Genomic DNA, 27928 nt, shown 5'->3' on the forward strand with positions numbered 1-27928 from the left:
CGTTCTCGTTCGATTTCACCTCCCCCGTTGCTCTCGACCGCAAACGTAAGTAGGTATCTACGTAGCAACGTTCCACGTCCAAATGGATGAAAAATAGATCGTTGAGATATTCAGAGAGAAATTGATTTATGGGATGACAGGGTGAGCCTAAGTGTGTTTATCGTAACACAAAAAGACCGGCTGATGTCGCTAGGAAGTGAACGGAAGGATATTTGCTATTGTCAGGTGAGACACGTGGTGTTCAGATCCTATGATAGATTGATTACTCTCTATCGAATACCCGTTAGATTTCTTTTTCCTTCCTTTGCTTCTCTGTGTAACGTAAGTGTTCAAATGATTTTAGACGTTTTCACTGAAAGCATGCATAAACGTCGGTCCGTCGATGGGAATGTACAGGAACAGGCTTTGCCCATTCCAGTTCAGATGTTCCTTTGGCGACAATTGAGGTACAATATTCTTCTACGCAAATCGATCTAATTTATCGATGATGAATTTACTTTCGTTCGAAGGAAATTAATAAATCTCAATAGCGCTAACAACGATGTCCAATATTTCTTGGAAAAGATACGTAGCTAAAATGCGTTTTGACAAGTCAGAAGCTTTAACGAGCAACGCATCGTTTAAATTATTGCGTAGCACGTAAAGATTATGTAAAGACGTAGAGTATTATGCAGATCGTATATTCATATTTGTGCCAGAGTTGTTAATTTTTGTCATTCATTCGCAACGTATAGTACACTATATCATATATTTAATAAATACAATATACTATAATTTGCATATTACAGGCCGTTCATACGTGCGAAACTTGGCAAGCTTCACGAAGCATCTTGCACGGTAAAAATTCATACCTTCACTTTTATACATGTCCTTTCTATAAATGAGGTTGTTGAAGAAAGCAAACGATATAAACGGGTATATATGTGCCAGCGAATGTGTGTGTGCGCGTTTGTGTGTGCGTGCGCGCGCGCGTATGTACGTGTGTGTGTATGCATGTGTGTATAAAATGAACATTACAAAAGAATTACGATGTTTACGAATTTTGTTTGCGAACTAATTTTAAAGCAAGAAATTCCAAGAAATTTTATACGATTCATACGATTACAATGTCTTAGGACGTGAGACACGATGTTTCTGACATATTCGTCCACAGATTCGAATGAAAGAACTTTCAAATTGTAGATATGCTTCTGCTCCGTTACCAAAGGGGGAAACGAAACATTGTTTTATCCGAATTTTTGCTTTCGTGATTGTCCTCGATAAATTTGTTGTGCTTTTTGTTAGAGGTTTGCCTTATGTGTACGGAGAAGGTGAAAATTTAATAAATTTGAATTCTTTTTTCTTAATTCCAATGCAATTTTGCAAATACAAAGTTAATATAAAGGTTAGTATGTTTCTAAAGTCGTGCAAATCAGAGTTCAGACAGTCAGAATATACGTTCTATGAGATTACCATTACAAATTTATCCCGATAATAAATATATGAATAATAATATATTCAAACGAATGAAATCGCTTTTTATATCCGATTCGTTATACAGAAATTTTTAACTTGAGATTAATAATAAAAGGAGAATTTCTTACATGAATATTCATTATATTAATAAAACTTTTAGATTCACTGTCTTTATCATGCATCTCTTTGCAATTTAAAATATTTATAATCAAATGCAAGAATTACAGGCGAAATAAATAAACTCGTACCAACTTGCTGCGAAATATTTTAAACGGAGAAATAATTATTAACTGTAATCTGAATAACTAATTTGCGCTATGTTGCCCGAAAGATTTTATACAAGCTTTTTTGCACTCATGGAATCCGAAGCTTTGATATTATAGATTAAATGAATAATTACAAAGAAAAAATATATAAATATGAAATTGATGTCATGGAAGAATATCGCAGGATTTCATGCTGTGCAAAATCCTTATCAACCATATCCTGTCAGCCTTTTGTTTTCCAATACCTACCCGACTACCTGCACTAACAATGTAACCTCCTCCACGCTGCCGCCTCCACGTGTCACCTGCAGTTCTGTCAACACGCGCCAGGCCATCATGTAAGTTCGCTAAGCCTGATACCTGCCTGCTCCCATGTTTGCCAACCTATTTGTGCAATTATGTACTCTCTAATTATTCTGGTTCAATTACTAGAGAGAATTCACTATTTATAAAAACTATATTATCTATTTATTCCTTTATTGCATGTCTCTTTACTATAAATACGAATGTTTGCTTTATTTGCAGTATCAAACAGCTTTTTCAATATTTAATCCAATTATCTCTGTTATATATTGTTGCGTACATTATTTTCTAGCTCAACTTCAAACTATATCTTGTATATATTGTGATATTACCTTCCTTACGCCTGCAGTTACTATCAAAATCAAGTGGACGTAGTCTCAAATTAATAAACTAATTGGTACATTGTAAGCTGATACGCTTCGTTATTTTTGCCAAGGCGTTTTGATATGAAAATTGTAATATCGATTGTCGTGAAATTTTTATATTTTCTCAATAACACGCGTTCAGTGATGAGTAGTGGGTTTGTATAGTAGAAAAGATACCTCTCTTGGGGAACTGTAAGCACTGACTTTTCTGAATGACACACGTATAATTTTGTTACTTATGCGATGCAATGACGTATAATTTTTAATTCGCATCATCTACCTTGCTTGTTGTATTCTTTTCTTCTTATTCGTTCTTCTCATTGTTTTACGACTTTTCAAACTATTTTGCAACGTGTTCAGAGGAATAAGCTATTAATCATGATCGTGTGTTTCTTAATGCATATGTAGGAGACCAAGGAAGCTTGTACGGTTGGTATAAGAAGTATTTCACTATAATACTTTCCATTGTAGATATTAAATTTTGCCTCTTCTTAAATATCGTTTTATTACGTCTTCTGTAATTTAATTACTCGATGTGCAAACCATCAAGTTTTCTAAACGACTTTTAAATGATCGTTGATAGTCTCTGGAGAAGGTGTTAGTTCAGAATCTTCACAATGATTTAACACCCTCTTTGAGCCTGATACTGGGCACTGTGCCACGATGGCGTTTGATCCAAACCGCTCTTCCCTACATTCTCCATGCCACGGCCAATCTCTTGCACAATAGGTGAGTCGCCCACCTTTATGCTTCCCTTTTCAACAATTTTATCTAGCTTTTGCAATTCCATTTTACGAGAATCGTTTTGATTAATCATAAAGGAAGGATTTTCAAACCCTTGGAGCCATGGAAACAACTCTTCTTTACATTCTGCATTGGATACTTCTCGACGCTGCCGAAGAATGTGCCGAGACAGATGCCGACCCAGGAAATCCCTTTTACTATTTATTTTCTATACCTACCATGAGCGTAAGTGATTTGCATCGAACGAAAGAAAATAATAATTTAATAGTTTCTCATATTTTTTCTTCTTACAGTTGTTCGTCTATCTTTTTGCGCCGCTGTGTAATCATCTGAAAGATATTGACTTTAAAGCAAATTTACGTTTGGAAAATGGTTTGAAAATATGGTCGGCTATGTACGAATGTCGTCATCCAGATACACCTTGCTTCACTACTCACTGTCGAATTAAACCACAGGCTTTATGGAGTCGTTCTTTCAAGTATTACAAGCAACATCAAATGTCAGATGATGTGTTTGTCGGAGGAAGTGAGTGAATCTATTTTATAGTATTTCGCATGGCACGATACATAACAATATATATTATAATATATATTACAATAATAATGTATATAATATATATATATTATTGAGTAACATAATATTCTGTAATATATATTATTGAAAATATTTCTTAGACGTGGAAAGTCCACCGAGTCAATCTGTTAGTGCGTTTTCTGATCAAAGTGCAGACAAGTCTTCGACGAAACAGTCGAACGATGATGTAAGTATAAAACATTGCTTTAGAATCACAATTATGATAATTATGATTTGTATTATTTCCAGAACATTTGGGTATCGTCGCCAAAGGACACTGTTTTTCCAGAAACAATCCCCGAGGAGAGCTCTGGTACCGAGGATGAGCACGTAGTGAGTATCTAGAATAAGCAGCTTCCTCTTAATTTCACTTTGATCGATAAAATAATAGAATGAACGTATCAGGTGATCTTCAGATTACCGTCCCTCAGCGAATCGGAAAAAGCACTAGACGGGGTAAGGATGATTTCGAATTCTATTATTTCGGCAAAATGCTAATTATTCGGACGCGCTGATATTAGTCCTCTGGCATTGAAAATTTATAGTAGTTACGATGTCAATATACACGAAATACACGACTCGTGCGTTATTATTTCAGGGAGAAGCCAGTATCTTTCATGTAGCTATGGGCAGGGCAACTGGTTTCTCAAAGTTAACGATAGAACAGGTTACAGCAATTTCGACATTGGATACTTGCAGACAATACCAGGAGAGATCAACGATCGCAGGGTTAGACAATTTTTATAAATAGGTTCATTATCATTGAAGCTTCACTATGGTATGACGTAATAGAGTATTCATTTTTTAGAGATACGGAGAAAGAAAAAGAGGATCAGCCTCATAAAACGGAAAAAGAAGCGCAAGACACGTCGAAAATGAAAGCAACTGTGGAGCAACGAGGTCCTACCGATTCAAGTGGTGTAGGGTTGACAAGTAGTTGCGCTGCTATCGATGGAGACGTTCGAGCCGCTACTTTCCTCGATGTAGCTGTGCTTAGGTGCCTTTTTGTTCCTCAATGGCAGGAAGAAGGTGTATATTGGGCTCTACAATTTTTATACTATAGGTAATTATTTACCGAAGCGCTTTGCATATTTAGAATTACATTATATAAAAAAATTGTCTATACAGATTACGTATGATGAACGAAGAAACATCGGTACAACAGATGCCACGACGCCGTAGTAATTCTTTACCAATACCTAAGATAGAAGTGTCGATTTATCAAAGTCCGGAAAGTAAAAAGAAAGATGTATCGAAGGATTTTATGGAAGTACCAGAAGTTCGAGACGTCACCTTGTTAACTGGTACATGGAAATATTTCTTAGCTTTCTTCTGAAACTTCGAACCTTGTGCTTCTGTTTCACCTATCACAGGTCACGATGGTGATACAAGTCATACAAGACGAGCCAGCGAGAAATCAAAGAAAAGAATGAAAATGGCTGACCTCAAAGCATTTGTCGAAACAAAATTGTTATCGAAATCTGAAAAAGCGCTTGAAAAAATTGGTCAAGATGATTCGAAAATACTGTTCGATCAGGTAACAAATTAAACGAAATTCTCAACCATGGACTACCTAAGACAATAATAGCAATCAATCTTATTTCCAGGACAGCCATAGAAGCCTCGACACGGGGGATGATAATTTAACAAGACCTACTTCGACAGCGTCGAAAATCTTTGAAGCGAAGGACATTGATCGTATGAAACATCCAACGAATTTAATAAAAGGAAAAAGCATGCCAAGTTTAAGGTACGCAGTACGGGTTGCAAGTAAAACTAAACATATATCAAAATATTCAGTTTTACAAAAACTTCTTCTCCTTGACTATAAGTTTTTCTACTTGTTCATTCGTACTCGCATACACCGATATTCAATTTCGTATTTTATACCATAATATTGCAGTTTCAAATTTCTTGCGAATCTTCGTCTCAGCATTTTTAATTAATTTCAACTTTCTACCTAGTAATTTATACGTATGTGCGTACGTATGAACTTTTAGTTACGTTGTCAGTAATTTAAGCAATCAGATTCAACAACTATTTTATGCTACAAGGAACAAGCGTTTCTTAGATAAATAATTGTTCTCTTTGAACGTAGATTATAATCAGTGTTGGGTAGCATATCGTGTACGTATTGACTTCTAATATCAATTCTACACGAAAATGGCATCTATCTTTTAACTAGTTGCTAAAAGTTCACTGTCTAGACACATTTGACTTATCTATCATATATTTCTCGGTCTCGTAGATCTACAGTAGAAGCGTCAATTTATCGATATAGATATTGATATTTTAGATAGATGCCAGATTTATTTTTTTATTTACAATAGTTTTTAGTACTTGTAGGCGAAGTAACGTATTACGCTCATTTTCATTATTTCTTGCAATTATTACTAGCACGAACATAAATCATAATAGAATTAGAACAAATTAGCAGTTTATTAATTTTATATTTATTATTATTGTCGATATAGGTATTATTGTTATATAATATTTCATCTTCCAAGCGTACTTTGAAATTTAATTTTCAGGCATCTCTTTTTCTAATTTCTAATAAGATTTTCGATTAAAACATTTCCTTAGAAAGTTGTAAATGCATCCTTTTTTAACTCGTATTTCAGCAGCTATTTCAAGCTATAGATTTCAGAAAGAAAAGTTCATTTTTTACCCAACACTGACAATTATTTTTCAGCTGTACCTAAATTCTTATAGATAATCCCAAAACTATGTTATTCTAATGAATACGCAGATTCTTCATGATGGTGGAAATCGAAAAATCATTATGCAGGAATTATCAAAAGATTCAGTTCAAAATAAGACTTTACGAAACCTCGATTTTCACCCTTATAAAGAGTTTGCCTACTTTCATTCGTAACACAGTTTTGTTCATTCTGCATAATTTGATAAGTCCTTGGTTAAAACTTATGCGTAATGTGTTTCTCTGTGTGTCTCTCTCTTCTCTCTCTCGTTCGCCTTTTCACCCCTGAACTCGTACTCAGCTGCTTGATTAACGAGCTGACCGCGGGAGGGTAAGTCATCAACGTCACTCGGAGGAAGTTCCGTACTGCAGCTCGGTTTACACGCTTCTTTTACGAGCTTCCTGCTTCCGGTAGGGCGCACAATTATCCTTTAAACACACACCACGCCCTAGCCGCCTCGGCACGTTAGCCAGAAACAACGGATACCGTAAACACGCCGTTTCTCGCGCTTATTTTTCAAACTTATCCCTCACAAGGACCAACAATTACGATATTAAGAATCGCCAATCGATCGTATGTCTTACGCCCATTTACTGGCTGCAATTTACTACGATACTTGATTGCTAGCCACGTTTAAAACATTAATGTCGGTATACATAAGTTTTAGCGTGGAAGTTTACAATATGAGTAGGTGTACAGGTCGTACATTTTAAGCGCGTTTCAATCGAATATATTCCAATTACATTAATGTGTAAAATAATCGACGCTTTGTACAACAATTCGTTCGAAATCGCCTTTATCTGTTTTATAACTTTTTTAATTGCATGACTAAAGAACAATACATCGTTCACGATCTTTTTACTCTTGAGTTTGTAGTCCTATTTTGTTTTATACGCGTAGAATTTTGCCAAAACTTTGTTCACTGATCACAGAATATTCTACATACGACGTTCACTACTGAATCTAGAATAGGTTCATCAGTGGCTTAGATTTTTTGAACTACGTCCTATTTGCTACTAGAAATTGTGCAAGTGTATACGTTTCGGACCATATAATATAGCTGAAGATTCAATTTGTGATACAACCGGCAAGAAGATATATACATATACATTTCCAACATATATCGTTAATACGATTTTCTATGAAACTAAATTTTAATCAAAAAACTTGTATTTCGTACCTTCAAATTTTTATTTCGAAGAAGTCATTCTTCTCTCCTGCTGTATCACGAGTCCCCCATTGCACATTGTACACGAAGGTACGATCTTTCCCCTGGCAAATTACTCCATATTCTTCGATCACATATATTTAAGTCACGAAAGTATTCAATTTCACAATATCAAGATCGGAAAAACGTACACAGTAAAATATGGTTAAGGAACACATCGAGCATGCAACGTGGAATGGCAAACGCACTGAAGTAGATAAGAACCTTAGAGGTCAGACCGTAGTGCTTGGCTAGGACTCACAGTGTCCGATGGCATGGAGAGAGTTGATAGAAATATCTGCTATGTCCGGTTTCTGACGAGTCGTATTTTGTAGGTACGTCGGTGATACTCGTATCGAGAGGAAACAAAGTCGATTTTATAGTCAATCGTACACCGCACCGAACCCTATCATCACTGTCACAGAACACACGCCTACTCCATCCCCAGATTACATGAAGCGACAGGTAAGAAACATTATAGCTTACGCTAAATTTGTATACTTATAGCGATCGCAAGTAAGGCTTTCTTATTACTATTATTTCATTGTTTCTGTAGTTTGTACCAAATTGCAATTATAATAGATATTATTACGGTGTCCTTTATAGGGTTCAATCGATAGTCAATTAGATGCTATCAGTATGCACGGTAGCCGTTTAGATTTTGAAAGGAAACCCAGTCTTACACGGTCGCAGACAGATTCTAATATTACTTACGCCAGCGACGAAATACCGGAAGCACCTGGCTCCTGTTGTTACATCACCAAAGAAGGCGATATCGATCTGCAAGTCGTTTTAAAAGTTGGTACTGTTTTACTACAACAGCACAGTTTTGCTTTTATCTGATGTATTTTGCAAGGATTACTTAGTAATCGCATTTTTAATTTTTTACCAGGCCGTACACTCGGTCGCCTTGAGGGATGGCAATTGTTGCACCTTACGAGTGTGTGAAAATATATTAAATTTAGTGGAGCTTTTAATAGATATGGGAGTGATGAAGCAGTGTCTTCGTGACGAAATTACGGGTAGCATAGCTGGTGAATACAAAATGTCTCGTAGTGTACATACATTGCATTTACATAAGCCTTTTTACAATCTTTTATATTATTTCATTTTTTTATCGAATACTTTGCCAGAATCTGCAACGGCAGGCGAAAAAACGGAAGGCGGAAAAAAGAAAGATTCCCCCGAGAACGAGCAAGAATACCGACAAGATCTTTCGGAGGAGTCCAAATTTTCATCTCACAATCTTTTGATGAACTGTGTGATCAGAGTACTGAAGCATTTAGGCTGTCCGCACGGCTGCTCGGACAGAATACGCGGACCGCAGACGGATTTCTGTCGATCTCAGGGACAAACGATTCTCAGCAAATTGCATCGAGCCAGTTCGAAGCAATTTTCTCGGTTCCTGAGAACAATGGTGCGGGAACAACCGATATCGGAGATTTTGGAATTCTTTCATGCATTCGTTGGATTCTGCTTGGATCCAAGTTCGTTATTATCTCCACTTAGTGAGTAAATCGAGAGGAACGAACAATGGCACGGTGCACGCTTACGATATTTCATTCCGTTGCAGAAATGCTTAATAAAATGCCGATTATAATTGGTGCGAAGTTCCAAATTAATTTTCGAACGCAATTAAAAAAGATTCGTCGCGTCCTCGATGTTGCAATATTTTTGCAATATTTTATATACGCATTGTATTGATTATTTTGTTACTCTTGATTTTCAATATTAGCAAGAATTGAACTTGATAGAAGAGACTCAGGATGTTTTGTGGTTGGTAGATCAGAAACGAGGATGCAGCAAATCACCAGAAATCGGCTCGCAAGGAGGATACGCGACGAATTTTGGTGCTAATTTTATGGGAACTACCGGAGCTGGTGGTGGTACTGGTAATTCCTCTGCGACTGCCGCTGCCGGTACCGTAGCTGCAACAACTACCGGAACTGCAGCAGGATCGTACGGGCTTAGTAGTCACGGTGCTCGTGGCATAGAAAGCCACATTTTCAATTATGTTTTCAAAGCCCTAGTTACGCGATTCATAAAATCGATAAAGGAGCTGAAGTCGCAAGAAAACGTAAGTTTGTACTGCGATCTTCGGCAATTTATGTCATACGTTAAAGAAGTCCATGGAGGTGCTTTTCGCCGTGTCGCTCTAAGTGGAATCTTAGACTCTGCCGATCGACCTAACAAGCGATGTAACAGCAATGTTCAAACTACCCGTGTTATTAGGTAAAGAAAGATGCAAATATATTTTCTAAAGCACGTGGAAAGAGATGAAATGTAGAGAGTACAAAATGAAAATGCGTAAACACTTTCAGGCATATACATCAATCTGATTTGGAGGAACACGCAGATATCGGCGGGGATACCTGTTACACCGTGGACGATAGAGGTACCAGGAAATTTCTTTTCAAAAAACGGAGTACGTCTTCAACTTGTGCAGTATGTACATCGAATTACATATATTATTATATTATCACTGATTCTTCATTTTGATAATGTAGTTTACATTCATGCAGAGTCTTCTTGAAACGGAACTAAGCGAAGAGAATGCGAAGATTAGTCAAAGTCCTCTGGGAAATTTGAGGAAAAAGCATCACATACTTACTCCACGACAAAGTGAACGTAATTTAGGAATAGAATCGTTAAGTTCTGGGAAAATTCGAAAATCTACTCGCTTTCAAATCGGTGGCATAGGTAGAAATTATTAAAGTTTCCAATTTCCACTAATCATAAAGCAATAAAAACTGACCGTGTACAAAATTATTACGAGCATATAAAATTTCAGTCAATTGGTTTCGAAGGGAATATGGTAGAACTGATTCTACTGATAGCCACGAAAGTAGCGAATCTCCAACAGACGGTAATTTCGTTAGGCAATCCAGTTTTCATTATGGCCATCATCGTAGTGGATCTAGGTCGGGACGTGGGTGAGTCCGTTTCCACAAAGAACTACAAACTCGATTAGATTCGAAAATTTCTTTCTACGTACATACGTATGAAAGTTATTAAATTTTATTTTACCTCTTAGTATTAGCTTTTAACATAAAATGTTAGGGTTTCATTGTAATTACAAACATTCTATTTGCGTAGCGTTGGCCTAACTTTGCAAAAAGCAAAACGTCGAATGGAAGATCAGTTGAATAAAATCGGCTTCGGAAAGAGTAAGAAAAAGGAAAGTCTAGAAGAGGTACCAGGAAGCTGTAAGTGATCGATTGTTCCGTAATTTTCTGTCGTGTTTTTAAATTTACCTAAAATACGATTGTACTGCAAATAGATTTCAGCAGAAGGAATTCTATGGAATTTGGCGAAGCTTCTAGGGAATCTGAATTCGTAGTGTTGAAAGAGAGAAGGCTGGTACCCCGTAACGCCGTCTACGATGGAATGCTAAGATTCTCATTCTTATTGGAGACATGCCAACCGGGTTCGGTTCCTGATCACTATCTTATGGCGGCAATCTTAGATCTTGTAAAAATATTTTATTTTTTACAATATTAAATCATTCTCAAACTTCAATCGTCGAAGAAATCGCTCATCTTTTATATATTCGAAGTGATTAACATTAAGGAAATCGCCATATATGTATTTTTCTGTAGCCTTATGCCCCGGTGGTCGCACGAGCTTCTTTGTTATTGGAATGTGCCCATTTTGTTCATCAATGTAACAAAGGGCAATGGCCAACCTGGATGAAAGTGAATTCTCCTCTGTTTCGTCCATCGGTTCCCATTAATAATCGAAATGCATCTACAGTGCTGTCGAAAATTCACATATTGCAACGTACTGCTGGAAAATTATTTTATCAATGGGCAGAGGTACCTGATAAGTATTGATATTCACACAGAAGAAACAAATCTTTGTGAAGAAGAATACATTCGATAATACGCGTGTTTAACAGGCTCTTGGGACAAGATTAGAAGAATTACTGCTGGAAGATAAGCAAAACGCCGATCAAATGATCGCAATCGTATCTGATGAAAATAAACAAAGAGATTTAATTATCGAAGACGAGGAGGAAGATTTCCTCGACGAAGGTAATTGTATACATAATCTTAAGATACAATTGCAAAAGAATTAACTTGGATAAGTAAGGAGAGATGTTCATCGTTGTTTCAGCTAGCATAAATGGCTATGGATCTCAATGTCCAATGGCGTTACGCCTTGCAGCCTGTATTCTACTTCTGGAAGTGACAGCGTTTCTAAGAGAAACTTATCAAACTTTGCCAAAATTTAATAAACTTCTAACAAAAGAACGACCACCACCTTGGGAAAGAATGTACAGCAGAGAGGCAAATCGACGATGGAGCATGGCACTTTCTTCGATGGGTCATTCCCAAACGTCGGCTCAAAGTCTTCAATCGATCGTAGGTGATCGTGAAGTAGCTCGTAAGTATAACAAAATCCTGTCTTATTTATGCCTCGTTCCCTTTAATTTAACTCCTCCGAATTATATTTTAAGCGGAACGCAAGATCAGTTTCGTGCTTTACGAACCTGATAACGAGTCAGAAGGTAGTAGTAAATCGACTGTTACTATCCAAGGAGAGGATTTTCAAGGTACTGAGAAAGACAAGGCCAAACGAGTGCAGCCACCTCAAAGTCGACCGTTTCTCCTTCGTCGTGGGACGGCGGAAAATGCAACTGGTTCGTTTAAAAAGCGAAGTTTGAAACTCAGACGTGGTACCAAAGAAGGCAAAGATACGGAATGCGAGGCTTGTGAGTATACTCTGAAAATATGTTCCCCAATCCCTATAAATCCGGGTGTGTTCGATAAAAATATTAATATTACCGTATCTTCGTTAGATACGGTAAAACGGGCAGATTCGATACAGTCGAAGAGAAAAGTGAGTTCACTGTCAGATAAAAGCGACACCTCCGAGCCTGGTTTCGGAGGTGAAGTCAGCGGAGAAGAATCTCCGGGAATCCCCGTCGACGATCAACTACCGGAGAGTCCCAGCGACAGCAACGAAACGGACGAGACGAATAAAAATTTCCCATGGATGAAAGTCTTGATACAGTTCACCAATTCGTTCAACTTTTACTGCTCTCATCAGAACTTTTGTCATCCGTATTGCCACCGGCGTCAAATGCGGGCGTGTAGCAGGTTGATGAAGTCTATAAGGAAAATTTATGGAGAAGAATTTGGGATCCTCAATGGTACAGGAATGTTTGACTTTGACACTGATAAAAAGGAAGCGAGTAAAAAGGAGAAACGCAGCCGGAAGGTTTCGGAACAAGCGAGTACTCAAGTGTCGCCTGTGCGTAGAAAGGATAGCGTAGGGAAAAAATACAAGTAATTCTTATGCTATTTTCTATACAGAAATATAATTAAACATAAAATCCAAGTGTTTCTATTTCTTAAATAGGATCGAGAAGAACATGGATGGATCTCAGTCGGGTAGACTGGCTCAACGAGATTCGTCGAAGGATTTGGCTGACCAAGATTCAGAGAAAGGGAAAGAATCTTCGAAAAAGCGTGCAGACCCTGATAGAGAAAATTCACCGATTCTGAAATATTTAAGAACTCAAGTGAAGGACATATTTCATGCACCGCTAGCTACTTTGGTGAAAGGTGCGGTAGTAATGACCGAGGAATTATTCGTGGACGTTCTACCCGTTGCGTGGGAACTTTTGTTAGAATCGAACCAAGAAGTCGCAGCGTCCGCCGCGTCGCTTTTCATAGTCGGGGCTGTACGAGCTCCTAACCAAGCCAGCGAATTGATGCACCATGGTCTTCAACATAGTAGCACGAGCGTACGAATAAACGCGATACTAAGGTTTCAAGTGTTATGGAAGCTACGGTATCAAGTTTGGCCACGTATGGAAGAAAACGCTCACCTCACGTTCAAGGTTCCTCCACCTGGCATAGAGTTCACGTTACCCTCGCCAAAAATCGGTATCGAGTCATTGCCCGTCGTGGATCCACCTTGGATGCCACAAGTAAAAACAAAGGTGGAGGAAGTGACTATTAACCAGGAACATCATGTAAGCCTGAAATAAGCGTTGAAATTGTAGAACACCTTAGAATTAGAATTTTCAGTAGATTAAGTAGAATTTACTACAACTATTACTTAGAGGTCCCTGGTGACGGCAACGAAAACTCGTAAGAAGCAACAAACTGAACTCATAAAAAGGGCTTTGCAGGCACAAGACGACAAGAAACGCGAAGAAAGGGAAAACTTTTTGATCACTACCATACCGATTACCGTGCAAGCAGCATACGAGCCCAGCCCTGTTGGGGATGATCATGACGAAGGTAATGCCAAGTGCTTTCTCTAACCCTCGAAACTCGGTCAATGCGATAAACGATCGCGCTGAATTCCCGTCTCTATATTTAAAAATCTCGTATCTCTGTAGGAAATGTTGGGGACGAAGATGGTGGTGAAACTATACAAAGAAACACGTCTCATCATGGCCAATCTGCACCTTCGTTATTCCCTTCTTCCTTATGCTCTGCAATCGTACAAATAATTCATCTACTTGACGATGCCGCCGTTTCGGACGATGGAAGCGCTGTTTACGAAGTCGCATATCAAGTAAGCAGTTCACCATTCGATTAGTCGTACAAATATTTGTACATATCGTCGACAAATATTTTTAATCAAAAACTATGGGATGGTGTTTTTAATTTTACTATAGGTAATCTGGAATTGTTTGGTAGAAGATAGTGCGCTATTCTTGCGTTACGTTTTGGAACGTCTAACCAGAGAGAAGCAGGAATTGATGTTTAAAATCTTGCGACATCTTATTCGGTTTGTGCCGAAGCTCCCTCAACAGGCTGCTTTTGCTTTGTACAATTACATCATTGGATATGTTATGTTTTACGTACGTTCTCCGCACGAAGAAGGACAAAAATTGATCGGAACAGCACTTTCCATTCTATGGATGGTAAGTAAATTTAAATTAAAATTCGAGTCGAGGAGCTCTGAGAACGTTTGTTCTTTACAGGTTGTGCACAGCGTCCACGGAATAATGTTCAAAGATTTGAAGCAAATATTACGGAAGGAACAATGCGATGCTTCGATCTTGTTAACCGCGAACGTCCCATCTGCAAAAAGAATCGTAGTTCACGGTCCTCAAGATCCAGACGCAGGAGGAATTCCCTCGCAGTTTCCGGTGCAGGAAGACACGCAATTTTGCCAGATACTGCAAGAATCTTTAGACTTTTTTAGTATCGAGGAATCGAAACAACGAGAGTATTTCCTTGTTGACTACAAAACACGTTTGTACTAATCACATCTTTCTATAATTCTAGCTCGCGATTTACGATTATTTTCGTCACGCGATTACGATTTGCGTTCCAGATCAAATTCGCAATCCGTCATCGTACGTTCGAGATTACTATTTCTTTAAAGGTAGATCGCAATTTTCGGAAATCGAGTTGGTTCACATGAAACCGGAGGACGCATTCAACGCTTTGCAGCGTCAAGAACTTGTTCACAAGTTCGTCGAAATTGGCAAAGTCTTGTTAACGTGGGCAATCTTGAAAAATGTCGACATGGTAGTCCAAAGAGTGGTCTTTCTTCACGAAGAACTAATGAAGCTACCTTCTTTCCCAAGAAGAGCACTGGAGGCGGATTTGGACTTGTACAAAGGCGGTGAGATCGGCAGAGTAAGTAAACTTCTATTCTACTACATTCAATGATACAGTCTGTATGTACAATGTACGTGTGTATATCGTGGGAGAATTATATGAATTATAATTATTTCTTTCGTCAGGAGCTTCTTGGTCTAGACGTGATGCACAAATTTATGTGGGTGAAGCTGATTGCCAGGATGTTCGAAGCGATGGCAGGAAATTTTGCTTATTCAGGGGATATTCATCTGTTTCTAAACGTATTAAACGGTGCATTGATTCTGCACAGCGAAGATTCCTGTATTTTGCGTTACGTCATAGCTACGTACATCAACGCCGCGCATAATTTCAAGAATATCTTTTCAACGAATGGCTATTTGCTAATTATGCCAACGTTGTTGCAATTGTATTCGACTCATCAGACGAACAAATTGGTGACAACTACCGTAGAGTACGCTGTTAAACAGTTTTATCTCATGAATCGAAAGCCGTTCATTCTTCAAATGTTTGGGAGCGTTTCCACCATACTGGACACGGATGAGACCAGCATTCATGGAGAAGCGCACAAGGTATATCGTACAATCGTATAATATGGCCATTATATTCGTTTAACTTTCAACAATTGTTTAAAGGTTCCCTCGGCGTGTCTATTTAATTTATTATTGAGTCTGGAAACTCCATCGCCGGATCCTTTGCACATAGATGAATTGGTTAAAGAAGAAAAGCCTCTAAAAGCTATCGATTTTTGTTATCACGATGAGAACGAAATGGTTACCGTATTAGATTGCATATCTCTTTGCGTGATGGTAATAGCTTACGCTCCTGATTCCGTGAGGGGTCAACAAATGCTGGTGAGGCAAATTTAACTAGCTGTATTTAAAAATTATATGTTCTGTAAATATCCATTAACCTTCTCTAATTTAACAGACCATATTGGAAGCGATACTGCCTTGTTACGTTCAACAGATACAATCTCCGACTTACAACAAAGAAGGAAAAACCGAGAAAGAAATAATACATCAGTTGGCCATAGCTGTGAAGACCTTGGTGAATAATTCCGAAGCACTCACAAAGTAAACATCGATTTTCGATCGAAAGTTTTAGTTTTTAAGTACACGTATGTCGATGCATCGAATTTTTTCAGATATTACAACGGACCGCAAAAGTCGAGCCCTGAGCACAAGGGTTCTAGTCAAAGAAATTACGGCAAGGGTCCGTATTCGCCTGGTTTTGACTTCGAAGATGAAAGTCAGTCTATCAAGTATATAGAACATTCTAGAGTGCGAATCTTCTACGATCGAGACAACGACGATGCCGAAAATTGTCATAAAAATGAGTTTCGAGGACCACGCGATATGCTATTGAACATGGTAGGAGACTTTGTAGCTCGTTGCTCGGCTCGTTTGGTAGAATTGAACAAGAAATCTCAGGATGGCAAGACGATCGAATTGTTGGACTCCAAATGCCATATAGTAAGTATTTCGTTCTCGCTTCTACGTTTTACCAATGTTCTATGCGTACACTATTTTCTCATAGAATAAAAATCCAGCTTTTTAACTAAAATCTTCGTTAATTAGTCTTTCAGCTATTTGGTAACTTATTTATTCCATCTCTGTAGAATTTTTCATGTTTGTTATTAACATAAGAACCGTATGGCAAAATGAAATTGTAATGTAATGGTTCGTTAATAGCGATTAGCGGACATTGCGCATAGCCTGTTAAAAATATCTCCATACGATGCGACTACGATGGGTTGTCTCGGCTTGAGAAGATACATGAACGATATTTTACCTTCGACCGATTGGTCCAGTGACGATATGAGGCCTGCACTGACAAATATTTTAAGAAGACTGGACAAAACGTTTAGCAAAATACATAAAAAAGCTTCGATAAGGGGAAGCACCGATTGGGCTGCAGCGAGCAATATTTTGAAAGGAGTTTACGAAACATTGGCCAAATGTCCTTACATCGCCCATTTCGCATATTTAAAGGCATTACTAACCACTTGTCAGGTATCGTAATTATTTTTATCGTACATCTTTGTAAATATATTAAAAATAAATTCTAAGTCGAATATTTATCACAACTCAAAGTGGATAATTGAAGTGTAGTTTATTTACATATTTAAGTGATTATTACTTAATGAAGTGATTTATGCCTTACGAACTTAGGTACTGAAGAATTAATAATAGTAGCGCAGCAATAATAAGGCGTTTGACGTTTTATTAATTAGAAGCTTTAATTTATCTACAGTCGTTGATCATTGGAGATACCCCGTCGGAGTATATATCAGCTTCCTCAGCCGCTTTTATGAGTAAAATACCCCCGCAACATTTTTGCTCGACGGTGCTTCGACTGATAGCACTCTACGTTATATCTCTTGGAGAAGGATACCTACACGCTATGTTTGCAACTCAGACTCGAATCGAAAACGTGCTTCTTAATTTATTAATACCGTTGTTTCTACGCGTGGGAACTGGAAGAAAAGGTAACATTTCGGCAAAACTGTCGAAAATGCTAGAGACCGGAAAAGATATTGTTATGTTTCAGACGTACCAAAGCTGAGACAGTCGGATATAAATTTTGCTTTAACCGCGGTATTAAATACTTTATGGCCACCTACCACGAAGACTGTGCCAATAACTTCACAAAATATAAAGACAACGACAGACATGAGAACGGGTAGTTTAACGTTTGTAGCGAGAGATTCAAAGACTTTAACTAAAACGTCGTTAACGTTGTATCAAATTGCCTTTCTAGGTAAGCGATCGAATAATTTTCCAGTAACTTTTATACCAAACATCTGCGATAGTTATTTTATCTATATTCTTCGCTTTCTTGTAGCCTTAAAAATAATGACGATATGCTTCGAAACGGAACTGAAAACCGAATGGCCAAAAATTTTACGCACAATGCGTTTGTTGAACAAACGAAACGAGGCTTCCACTTATCTCTGGAACTTTATAGAATTCGTAGTAACTCATCGAACCGCTTTGTACATTCAAATGCTACCGTTCATCGTTCACAAGATCGGTCAAGCACCCATTTCAGAGCACGAGAGAAATATGCAGACCACCATACGAGCAAAGATTAGCGGCGATACTAAAACGGTACCAAAGTCACGTGGTACTCTACTGGCTGATCTTATACACGAATTGAAGAACTTGAAAGAAGAAATAGAAGATCGGAAATTTGGTTGGTAGGACAAATTACGCGATACGGTCGGATCACTTTGATTCGTTGTCAATAGAAGACTGGTTTATAGACGAAATACAACCAGAACCGAAGAAGAGTGTCCCGGACATGCATACTGCGACCGAAGGGCAATCTCGCACACAGAGACTATCGTTGATCGATCTTTTAACCGGGGATCTTGGAACCAGGGGTCACATGAATCATCAGACAAATTCAAGTGGTACCATTAAAACAACGCAACCGAGTCAAGTATCGGCGCCACCAAATGGTATACAAACTGCACGTGGTACGTTTTTATCACTTGTCACATCGTAAATTCGTTCGATAGAACTTCGCAAAGAGTTTTAACAAATTTTCAGTGGCGGTGGAATTAACGTTGATGTTTCCATTTTATTGATATTTCAGGATCGAGTACAAGCGGAGGTTCCTCCACCCTCCGTGAAGCTTGCGAAGGTATCGCCGAGCAGCAAGGGGAACAACTACCAACAGGTATTTCGTTTCTTCCGAAATTGTTAATATCAGTCCCGAATTTTAAATATTAACGGTGCGACTGCAAGCCTCTCATAAATGTTTCGCTGTTTTTCTAAGCGATTAAGAGACGTTTACCACAGTTGGATCGAGCCATTGTCTATAGGGCACTGCGAGGAAATTTGCAAAGCTCTTGTGACACCTTGTTCTTTTTGCTTCGTAAATAACGATGCATCGTTTCGTTTCGTTCCCTGATAGCGAGGCTTGCGACGAAGCGTCTAAATATTTTTCCCCTTTTTCGAATGCAAATTCTTTTGTTTCGAAGTCTAAATCTTATTACGTGTAACCACTGAACTCGATTTCCATCGCTCACACTTTTAATGTTCCATTTTCCATCGTTCGGGCCTCCCTGTTTGGTCTTATATTGATCATTGCGTTGCTTCCATTGCTAGCTAGGGGACGGAGGTAAGCGGATTCTAATAGTAAATTCTGCTACAGTCTATGATAAACGTCCTGCTGGTGTGTTTCCCCTATCACGCTTCTCCATATCTCGTAATTTCATCTAATCTTGCTCACTTTTTCTCCTCTTCTATATTCCTTTTGATCATATCTGTTGCTAACTATCTTTGTATTATTTCCGTGAACAGAGATTCGATCAAATTATGTGTACGATTGTAATTCGATTTGTGTACGTATGCACGTTAAAAAAGTTTATTCCTCGATGTACATTTCTGTGTACGCTAGCGGACAAAGCGTTATCGAATTTCTCGTCTTCCCTTTGAAAGCAAGGTTTGAACTTGTTTACCGTGTGAATTCATCCTTGTAACATATAACGAACAAGTAATCGTAAAATGGCACTACTTTAATCCATTAATCGGAATGAGTATATACACATACATGTATAGTACATATTTCGTTTAGCGTGTATCCCATATATTTCGTACATCTTGTTTTTCATGTACTTTATGTGACGATATGTTCTATATAACATATAAAGATCGATCGACGGAAAAGTTGAGGGTGATGTCCGAGCCTTATAGGTATAAGATTCGATCATTGCCCGCTACTATTCATACCGAGTCAGCAAACAATTTGACGAGCTTGATTTCATGAAACCTTAATCGGGGGAAGAGTATTTATTATGAAAAATAGAAAAATCTCATTTTCACGGTATGTTCCATTAGATTATTCTATTATTACTGCTATTTTCCCTTTCATGTTTCTGTACACAGCCGTAATAAATAAGTATATATGTATATATATACTTATACATATACATATAGCAGTAATTAGACAATGGTAATGTCCAACAGTTGGTATCCTATTCATTGTTGCATAGTTGTATTTCATTAAAACGTAGTTGCTTCGACTTTCTCGTTTGCTTTCCTCTCCTTACCCGATCACACGATCTATCTGTAATTCGAATCTAATTCTTTCACTACAAGCTGACACAGTCGATTTGTTTATCAAATGAAAGAATGCTAATAATTCGCGTTTGCGTGGGCGTGTACGTACGCTTGAACACTTTATACAACCTTCATGTTTCTCCATCGATACTGTATTTTTCATTTTTTTTTTTTTTTTTTTTTTTGCTCAATAAGAGTCTTGCTTACATAAACGTTTAAACACAATTTCTCACAGGTCTTCCATAATCGAAGCAACCTCGTCAAGAGTCAGGGAGAAAACACGACTACTTACATAGTACATTATACTGTTTCATATTTAACCGTTTCGTTTCAGATTCCCCGCTGATTAATTCTGTTATACAGATATCCTATTTTTCAAAACTCGTAATTTTCCATTAAATTGAAATAATTGAGCCGTGAAAGTAGACTATACTTTCCGTACGTTGTATAACGCACAATATTGAATATTAATGCTTTAGTAGAATTCAAATGATAACAATAAAACTGTCACCTGGTATGTCTCATTTGTCGTCTTTCCCTTCATTCTCGACGTTAAATGTGGCATGTTTCAGATAAATCCCAACCATCTTCTACTAGCGATGAACGTAACCATGTAAAGCCTCATCCTATATTAACTCATCAAAAGGCGCCAAAACTGCGCTTTCTCTCCTCCGTAGAGTTTAGGCACTCATCAGGTAAATTTCGAGCCTGTATTATAAATAAATAAGTTATAGTTACGACAGATCACGATATTACCGATTTCGTGAAAATAGCATTAGCGATTTACACGAAAATGTAAATAATAATTATAGAAATTAATATGTCTACTAAATTGATATGTGTTATACAGATAGAAACATTTATGAATCCGAATATTACGATATCTAAATTATCGGATAATGGATGTTTATAACAAAGCTGCATTACAATGTTTAACAAACGCTAAAAGAAATTCAGACATTGAGATTTTCAATAGAATTTCTATAGATCAATCTGTACATACATACATGTATGTATGTATACATATATTTGCAACGTAGAAGTATAGAGATAACAGGTCAAATCGAAGTTTAACAACTTTTTGTTCCAATTTTTTATATTTTATCGAATATGCATATTGATCTAACCGAAACGTAGAATATAGTATGATGAAGGGGTTACCATTAGAAAAGATTCAAGATAATCCATTTCATTCGTTTCATTTATCTTTGTAAATACAACAAAATCTTCCGATGATATAAATCATTAGCATGTTTAATTATTTTCTATTATATCTTATCGTATATCATACTTCGCTTCATTATCATTTGCACGGTATTTTTATCAGCTAATACAAATAATACAAAAACACGTACCCTTCTGCCATACCTATGTTAATCATATTTATCGTATTTAGCGATGCTAGATACACTTTTAGTAACAAGATAAAGTAATTAAAGTAACCATTGTGAAAAGTACACTCTATACATACAATATTGTACACTCTCTATATCTCTATATTGCCCCTCTCTTTTCTTGTTTGATTCCTTTCTTTGCACATACATACAATTGCCAGATGCTCGCTCTTCTACAGTCCTTCCAAGCTTACTTGTTTCAAATTATAGCGAACAAAACGTACTACAACATAAATATGCATATACAAATCAGTTACATGACTAAGCTTCTAATTGTAAAAGTACTACAGAAAAGAAAAGAATATTACTTCCTTTATCGGATATGGTTATGAGCATGACTTTCAATAAATTCACTGAATATTTCATTCCTTTTAAAGCGCCTTTAAAACAGAATGTATAGTGTACAGTGTACATATGTAATGCGATGCTAAAACTCTATTCTTATATTATATGAATACATTATACGTATCAAAGACAAATACGCGAAATGCGATTAGGATTTAATATTATTCGTATTTCGATCTATAAATTAGATAAAAAAAGGAATAATCGCTTAATAAATATTTATTCATGGTAGAGATAGTGCGATGTTAAGACAATTACATTTCACGAAACGTAATTGTTATTTGAAAAACGCTTCGGGTTACAATTTGTAGTTATGGAAGAGCAGCATGGATAGATTGTAGAATAGAGAGTAGAATTTTATGCGCAAAGAGAATTAATCGCGTGTTATTTTAATAGGGGAAACCGTGACGAGCCAACTCAGCCCAACCAGTCCAAACGAGGACAGTTCAGGCGAATCCCGCCCAGACAAACCTCGATTACAACGCTCTATGGGTCAAAGCAAGAAGACTTTTCGATTGCGAAAGAGTCGAAGAAGTCACGTAGAAGTAATAATATGTATACAGCTGTAGAAATATCAGATATTACTGACAGTGTTAAACGATATTACGTTTAATTCGATAATCGTAACGATTCGAACGATTTAAGAATTTTAAGCACATCTTATTTGCTTTTAGATACTTTTATTTGTACCGTTGATGATACAGTTGAGTTAATTTAAATATTTTAGGCACGATCCTCACACAATGATTTGGAATTTAATTTTCAGACAGTGCAAGCGAAATCAGAACAAAGTAATAACGTATCACAACCAACGACCCAGTCATCGATACTAACACCACCGATTCCAGTGATGGAACCGTCGAGCTTCAGCATCCCCTCCGATTCGTCGTCGATTCGTTCAAGAAGAAGTTCGTCTATCCGACAATCGGACTGCGAAAAGGGCAGTAATTTGCTGAGCGATCAGCAGCAAATGCATTCTAACCTTCACCATCACCTATACCATCACCATCATCATCACCATCACCTTCACCTTCAAACATCAGATGCTTCATGGGACGAAGATACATCCAGTACGTCCGGTTATCGTGAGTCGTACAGTATGCAATTGGTGTCACTAGAAAGCAGCAACAATAACACTCGTCCAATTCAAGCACCGCCTTTAGCATCGCCAGATTTGAACGACATGCCCTCGACTAGTAGCACTACGACTCACATTTTCGAGGGAAGCTCGCCAGATTGCTCTATCAACGGAAGCGGAGGAGAGAAAACTGCATTGTTGACAGCTAGTCAAAGAACAACCTCTCAACATTCTCTGTTGATGGTTTTCCCGAATCAAGACGAAGATACGTTGATCTAAGGCAATTAACGAATATAGTCGATGTATACCATGACGAGACTGATTAAAGCGTCAATAACCTCTAATTGCTAACGGGAAGTCTCGCAGTACATATCCATGTGCTAGTATTATTTGCCACTTGAATCGTTCTTTCAATTTCGATTTAATATACGATACCTTTCTTTTCCAATATGTTTAGGTGTTAATAGGAAGAGAGTACTATTTTCCGTATAAGAATAAGCGCGAATGGCACGTACCGTCGATTACCGTCAACAAAAAATTGCGTTAGCAATTAAAGGTTTAGTCGAACACGACAATGTAGAGAATTTTCGTAACGTAGAACGACTGAGAATTAAGAAACTGATCTAATACGGTGTTCAGAGTTTTCAATAATGTTCTCCGTTGACCGGAAAGACCAATTAAAAATACATATGTTGAGAGCCTAGCCTCGTGGTCACGGAATATGTACTTTGTAATACTTCGACGAGCGTAGCGAAATTACGACCACGTGGATGATTAGGCCTAAATATTTGTATGTCACGACTCTGTAAAAAACGAACATTTGAAATAAAAATACTTTAAGAGAATCACAATGAATTTTCTCTCCGTTCTTATTACAATCCTGAATATTATCCACCTTGATCTTAATCTCCAGACTGTGATCTGTAATTCGTCGCTTTGTCGATTCGCTAATATTATTAATTTCTCGATTATCATACAAAAGGAATCAGTATAGAGAGTCGCTAAACAAAATTATTCGTTCGATATTTTCAAAAATATTCCTTTAATGTTCCATTTTCGTAAAAATTCATATATATAGATTCTAACATTAACGTTTTCGAATAATCGACATCGATATTAATAATACGAATAATATCGTCACTTGTGACGTGGAAGATCGACGCTAAGCTCCGCAAGTACATAAGATAATGCTGCAAATAGGGCTGTTCCCTTATCAAGAGCTTCCGGATCTTCAACCAACATAGTATCCGCATTCGTATGATGGTAATAAAAGTATTGTTCGTCTTGAGTCCAAAGAGAACCTCCTGGTACTCCTGCATCTACCCAAGAAGCGATATCAGGGCCGTCGCAGGGACTACGAAGCTTCATATTTCCCATGATAGAGAACAGCCTAAAAATAAAAAATAAAAAAAAAATTAGAAACGTCGAACAAATGAAAATTAAGCAATTATCCTTGCTAGCGTTCTTATTTAATTTTCTTTTGCAAACTAACTTCATGATTCTTTCTAGGATGCACACAACTTCTTCGGTTCCGGTAACTTCAAAACCTAATGGCTTGAACGTGCCCATATCCGATTCCAGCACGAACTGTAAATTCTTCTCTTCGCTTTTATGACTTTTGATATAATGATTACCTCCTATGATTCCAAGTTCTTCAGCCGTCCACATGATCATTCTATAGTCGTAATGAATTTCACGTTAAGCCAAGTTACATAAATTTAAACGTAATTTAATTGTATAATTTAAATTTCCACTAAGTACTTCTTGTTTTTTAACTAAAACGTTATTCCCCAAAATGTTCACCTTACTGTTCGTCGTGGTTTATAATTAAGGTGTTTCAATAATTTTAATGCTTGCCACGAAATAAATGCACCACCGCCATCGTCCATTGCGCCCTGACCAACGTCCCAACTGTCGATGTGACCAGATATAACTACAACTTTCTCCGGTGCCTTGGAACCTTTCAATTCAGCTATTACATTTCGTGATACTTTGTTCGGCAAATTTTTCGCCTGCATTTTTAAATTTATTTCTAAAACTGCACCTAAAAGATAAATAAATCGTTAATATCCTCGATGGTAACAGAAAAAGTCTACATGACGCCATGTCTACCTCTATCAGACATCCTTCTCAACAAGCTGGCATCTTCAACCGTGATACAAGCTACCGGAATTTTAGTCACATTCTCGCCGTACGTTTGCATACCCGTATGTGGGGAATACAAAGAATATGGTGTAACGGATCTAATTAAAGCAGCAACAGCACCATGTTTCGATGCTTCTGTTGCTCCTTCGTCTCGATACTTTACCGTTTTATCATACGAAACATATTTCTCATTAAATACAACGATCTTTCCTCGGACCTAAACCGACCGAGAAAATGGTACAAGTTATTTAAACGAAATAAAGCATAATTGTTCTTTGGAAATTCTGTAATATATTCACCTCGTGCTTTCTTTCTTCAAGTTCTTTGAAACTGTTCACGACGATAGCCTTTGCGGTTATTCCTTCGGGTGGAGTCCCAACACTGTAACCTAATCCCAGAAGAGCAATATCTTTGCGTCTTGGCTTTAAAAGCGTCGCTGATTCCTTTCCTCTGGGAAATAAATAAATATTTCAGCAATTTACATTTTAATATTTAGCAGGTAAGAAAGAAACGCTCATTGACAAGTGTTACCTGACCCAATGTGGCACACTAACGGATTCACCGTGTACATTATCCAAACCAAACTCCAAAGATTTATTTAACACATAATCAATGGAACGCTCTAGCACCGCAGTACCAGTAAATCTCGGACCAAATGTGTCAACGAAGTAAGCTAATTCATCCCAAGTCGTTCCTTTGAACGATCCGTATAAAGTCTCATTTATTATAGCATGAACAAAGGGTTCGTACGAGTCTATCTCTTGTATAAGGCTCTGCGGCAGGTTACACGTATTAACGCTGTTTGTTTCATCACTCTCCAGTGCTATCGCAAATTGTAGTCGGAAGAGCCATGCGATTATTAAAAATTTGATGGATAAAAACATGTTGTTGAACAGGATAAATCCTTCTAGTTTCCTCTGAAAATATTTCGTTTCTCGGCATTAGCAATGTTAGTTTCATTCTAGATCTTAAAATTTACTTTCACAATGTTAATTAGATTAGAAAAATAATTAAATTGTTAACAAATATACTTATTCGATAAGAAATACGCTTGGTTAATGGTGTACGAAATGAATTTCTATTGAATACTTTATCAATTTACTAATTTATCTGTTGTGATAAGAGTATCTTTTATGCACATCGATTACCGTTCAATCATAATTCATATATCAGATAACTAATTTATTAATACGATTAGATCTACGTCTGTCTTGAATATAAAAAAGAAGGCAGAGTTTAAAAAGATGTGTTTACAATATTTTTTAAATATTAAATTATAAGAATAAAATCACGACTATACCTTACTTTTGTATTTTCTTCAAAGCAAATAAAACAAACCCAGACAGGTTTAAGTATATATACGCATAGTTGCAATAATACAGGATCTCGTCGCAAGAATCGCCTGTCAACTAACGTCTCATCGGTTTGACTCAAATATATATAGACGTACAGAATACGAGTAGAGGGGAATCGGAAACTGGAGAAGAATGGAGGAGAAGGACTCTGCTTATCTTCAGAAGATTTATCTATAGTATACATTACGGACTATAGTTCACGGTTTATGCGATTGTGGTATACATACAGCAAAAGTATTTAGACGCTAGATCTTAGAGTCAAGAATCCATATATATCCATATATATCCGTATATAATCCATATATATATATATATATATATTTCTAGAATAGATATATTTTTATAATCTTTATGATTATCTTACCATAAAATCGGTCTACACTGTAATTCAGTTATTAAAGATTCGATATCAAAATAGTCCTTCATATTCATCGTTACATACTATCTATTTACCGCTTGGACTTGAGTATCTATTAGAATATTAAACATAATAATGTAAAACCAGCCGCCATTCTGCCGTTTAGAGTCGCCGCGTTGTCGCACGGCGCTCTCTATATGATCACAGGCTTACTCTCCCGCATTGCCTCTTGAAATATGTCAACTTTAACGTGTGATTAGTTTTATAATATTAATTATACATACTATGCAATAATAGCACTGTATTTTACCTCATATATCTCATGCTATATACCACTTGAAGTAACAAAAGAGGATCATTTTACACCTGCAGATTATATCGACTTTGGTAGTTACGTTGATTATAGTTCTCAAAGTCTCCGTTCTAAATTGCAGAGGGCACAAGAAAACAGATTTTCTCCGAAATTGATAACTTTAATTTCTATATGTAATCATAGGCGAGATAGAGACACAAACGAGATCACAATTCTGATAGAGGCACCATTGTTTGTGGTATAGGATAAGCTTAATATTTATGCATGCATTTTTATCATTATGCTTCATTATGGCTGTATACGGTTTACCGTTTACAGATGATACTAAAAATGGTTTAAATACTCCAATTATGCAGACAAATGCATTTTGTACATCATTTATGTTAAATTATTCTGCTAACGTAGTATCACCACAGAGTATCGTCTGTGATATCACATAAAGTTTGTACATATTCACTGCACGAATATCACCATTGACTAAGAACAGGATAGACATGACATTAAATAGAATTTTGTGTCTCAGGTTATGAAATACCAACCTACCAAGAATCAGAGTGTTTCTTACGCCCTCTGTACGGCTATAGAATAGACGTGACGTTTCTGGCACCGGCCTAGCGACGTCTTGTTGTTTTACCGACATAACTACCAAGAACTTTTGTACCTATCGGTGCTCCGTGTTTGATAC

At 37.1% G+C, this 27928-nt stretch overlaps 2 protein-coding genes across 6 annotated transcripts; one reads left to right on the forward strand and one right to left on the reverse strand.

The window, feature by feature from the left end:
- Window positions 1-183: 183 nt before the first annotated feature.
- Window positions 184-23917, forward strand: unc80 (unc80, NALCN channel complex subunit). Its single transcript, XM_033341240.2, has 50 exons — window positions 184-446; window positions 789-837; window positions 2033-2059; window positions 2798-2818; window positions 2973-3118; window positions 3211-3358; window positions 3427-3658; window positions 3808-3893; window positions 3956-4039; window positions 4112-4162; window positions 4305-4435; window positions 4515-4769; window positions 4835-5010; window positions 5080-5243; window positions 5314-5456; window positions 6706-6735; window positions 7948-8077; window positions 8219-8410; window positions 8505-8646; window positions 8746-9120; window positions 9397-9844; window positions 9934-10057; window positions 10120-10312; window positions 10404-10545; window positions 10709-10818; window positions 10893-11083; window positions 11212-11427; window positions 11511-11646; window positions 11729-11998; window positions 12072-12326; window positions 12414-12903; window positions 12977-13595; window positions 13686-13866; window positions 13968-14146; window positions 14250-14498; window positions 14559-14832; window positions 14915-15222; window positions 15330-15755; window positions 15819-16037; window positions 16114-16259; window positions 16331-16658; window positions 16878-17198; window positions 17440-17674; window positions 17737-17946; window positions 18031-18381; window positions 18452-18667; window positions 18787-18870; window positions 20828-20950; window positions 22391-22539; window positions 22761-23917. The coding sequence occupies exons 1-50, from the start codon at window positions 184-186 to the stop codon at window positions 23349-23351; spliced, it is 10629 nt and encodes a 3542-aa protein (XP_033197131.2). The 3' UTR covers window positions 23352-23917.
- Window positions 23918-24095: 178 nt separating this feature from the next.
- LOC117160485 (carboxypeptidase Q-like) lies at window positions 24096-27725 on the reverse strand. Of its 5 annotated transcripts, XM_076624931.1 has the most exons (8): window positions 27241-27580; window positions 26937-27173; window positions 25749-26134; window positions 25517-25667; window positions 25185-25434; window positions 24876-25116; window positions 24565-24747; window positions 24096-24462 (listed from the first exon to the last, which is right to left on the reverse strand). In XM_076624931.1, the coding sequence occupies exons 2-8, from the start codon at window positions 26937-26939 to the stop codon at window positions 24210-24212; spliced, it is 1467 nt and encodes a 488-aa protein (XP_076481046.1). In that variant the 5' UTR covers window positions 26940-27173; window positions 27241-27580; the 3' UTR covers window positions 24096-24209. The 5 variants fall into 5 exon arrangements, with proteins under 5 accessions (XP_076481046.1, XP_076481048.1, XP_076481047.1 ...); XM_076624933.1 differs by lacking the exons at window positions 26937-27173; window positions 27241-27580 and adding an exon at window positions 27587-27725; XM_076624932.1 differs by lacking the exon at window positions 26937-27173.
- Between the last annotated feature and the right edge of the window lie 203 nt (window positions 27726-27928).

Source organism: Bombus vancouverensis, chromosome 15 (assembly GCF_051014615.1).
Source record: "Bombus vancouverensis nearcticus chromosome 15, iyBomVanc1_principal, whole genome shotgun sequence".
In the NCBI taxonomy this organism is placed as follows: domain Eukaryota; kingdom Metazoa; phylum Arthropoda; class Insecta; order Hymenoptera; family Apidae; genus Bombus; species Bombus vancouverensis.

Coding starts and splice junctions, on each gene's coding strand:
- unc80 (XM_033341240.2), top strand. CDS start 184: ATGTCGCTAGGAAGTGAACGGAAGGATATTTGCTATTGTCAGGTGAGA. Junction 8,411..8,504: donor ATCTGCAAGTCGTTTTAAAA/GTTGGTACTGTT, acceptor ATTTTTTACCAG/GCCGTACACTCGGTCGCCTT. Junction 11,428..11,510: donor TATTTTATCAATGGGCAGAG/GTACCTGATAAG, acceptor CGTGTTTAACAG/GCTCTTGGGACAAGATTAGA.
- LOC117160485 (XM_033341249.2), bottom strand. CDS start 26,756: ATGTATACTATAGATAAATCTTCTGAAGATAAGCAGAGTCCTTCTCCT. Junction 24,748..24,875: donor AAACCACGACGAACAGTAAG/GTGAACATTTTG, acceptor TTACGACTATAG/AATGATCATGTGGACGGCTG. Junction 24,463..24,564: donor ATCCTAGAAAGAATCATGAA/GTTAGTTTGCAA, acceptor TTTTATTTTTAG/GCTGTTCTCTATCATGGGAA.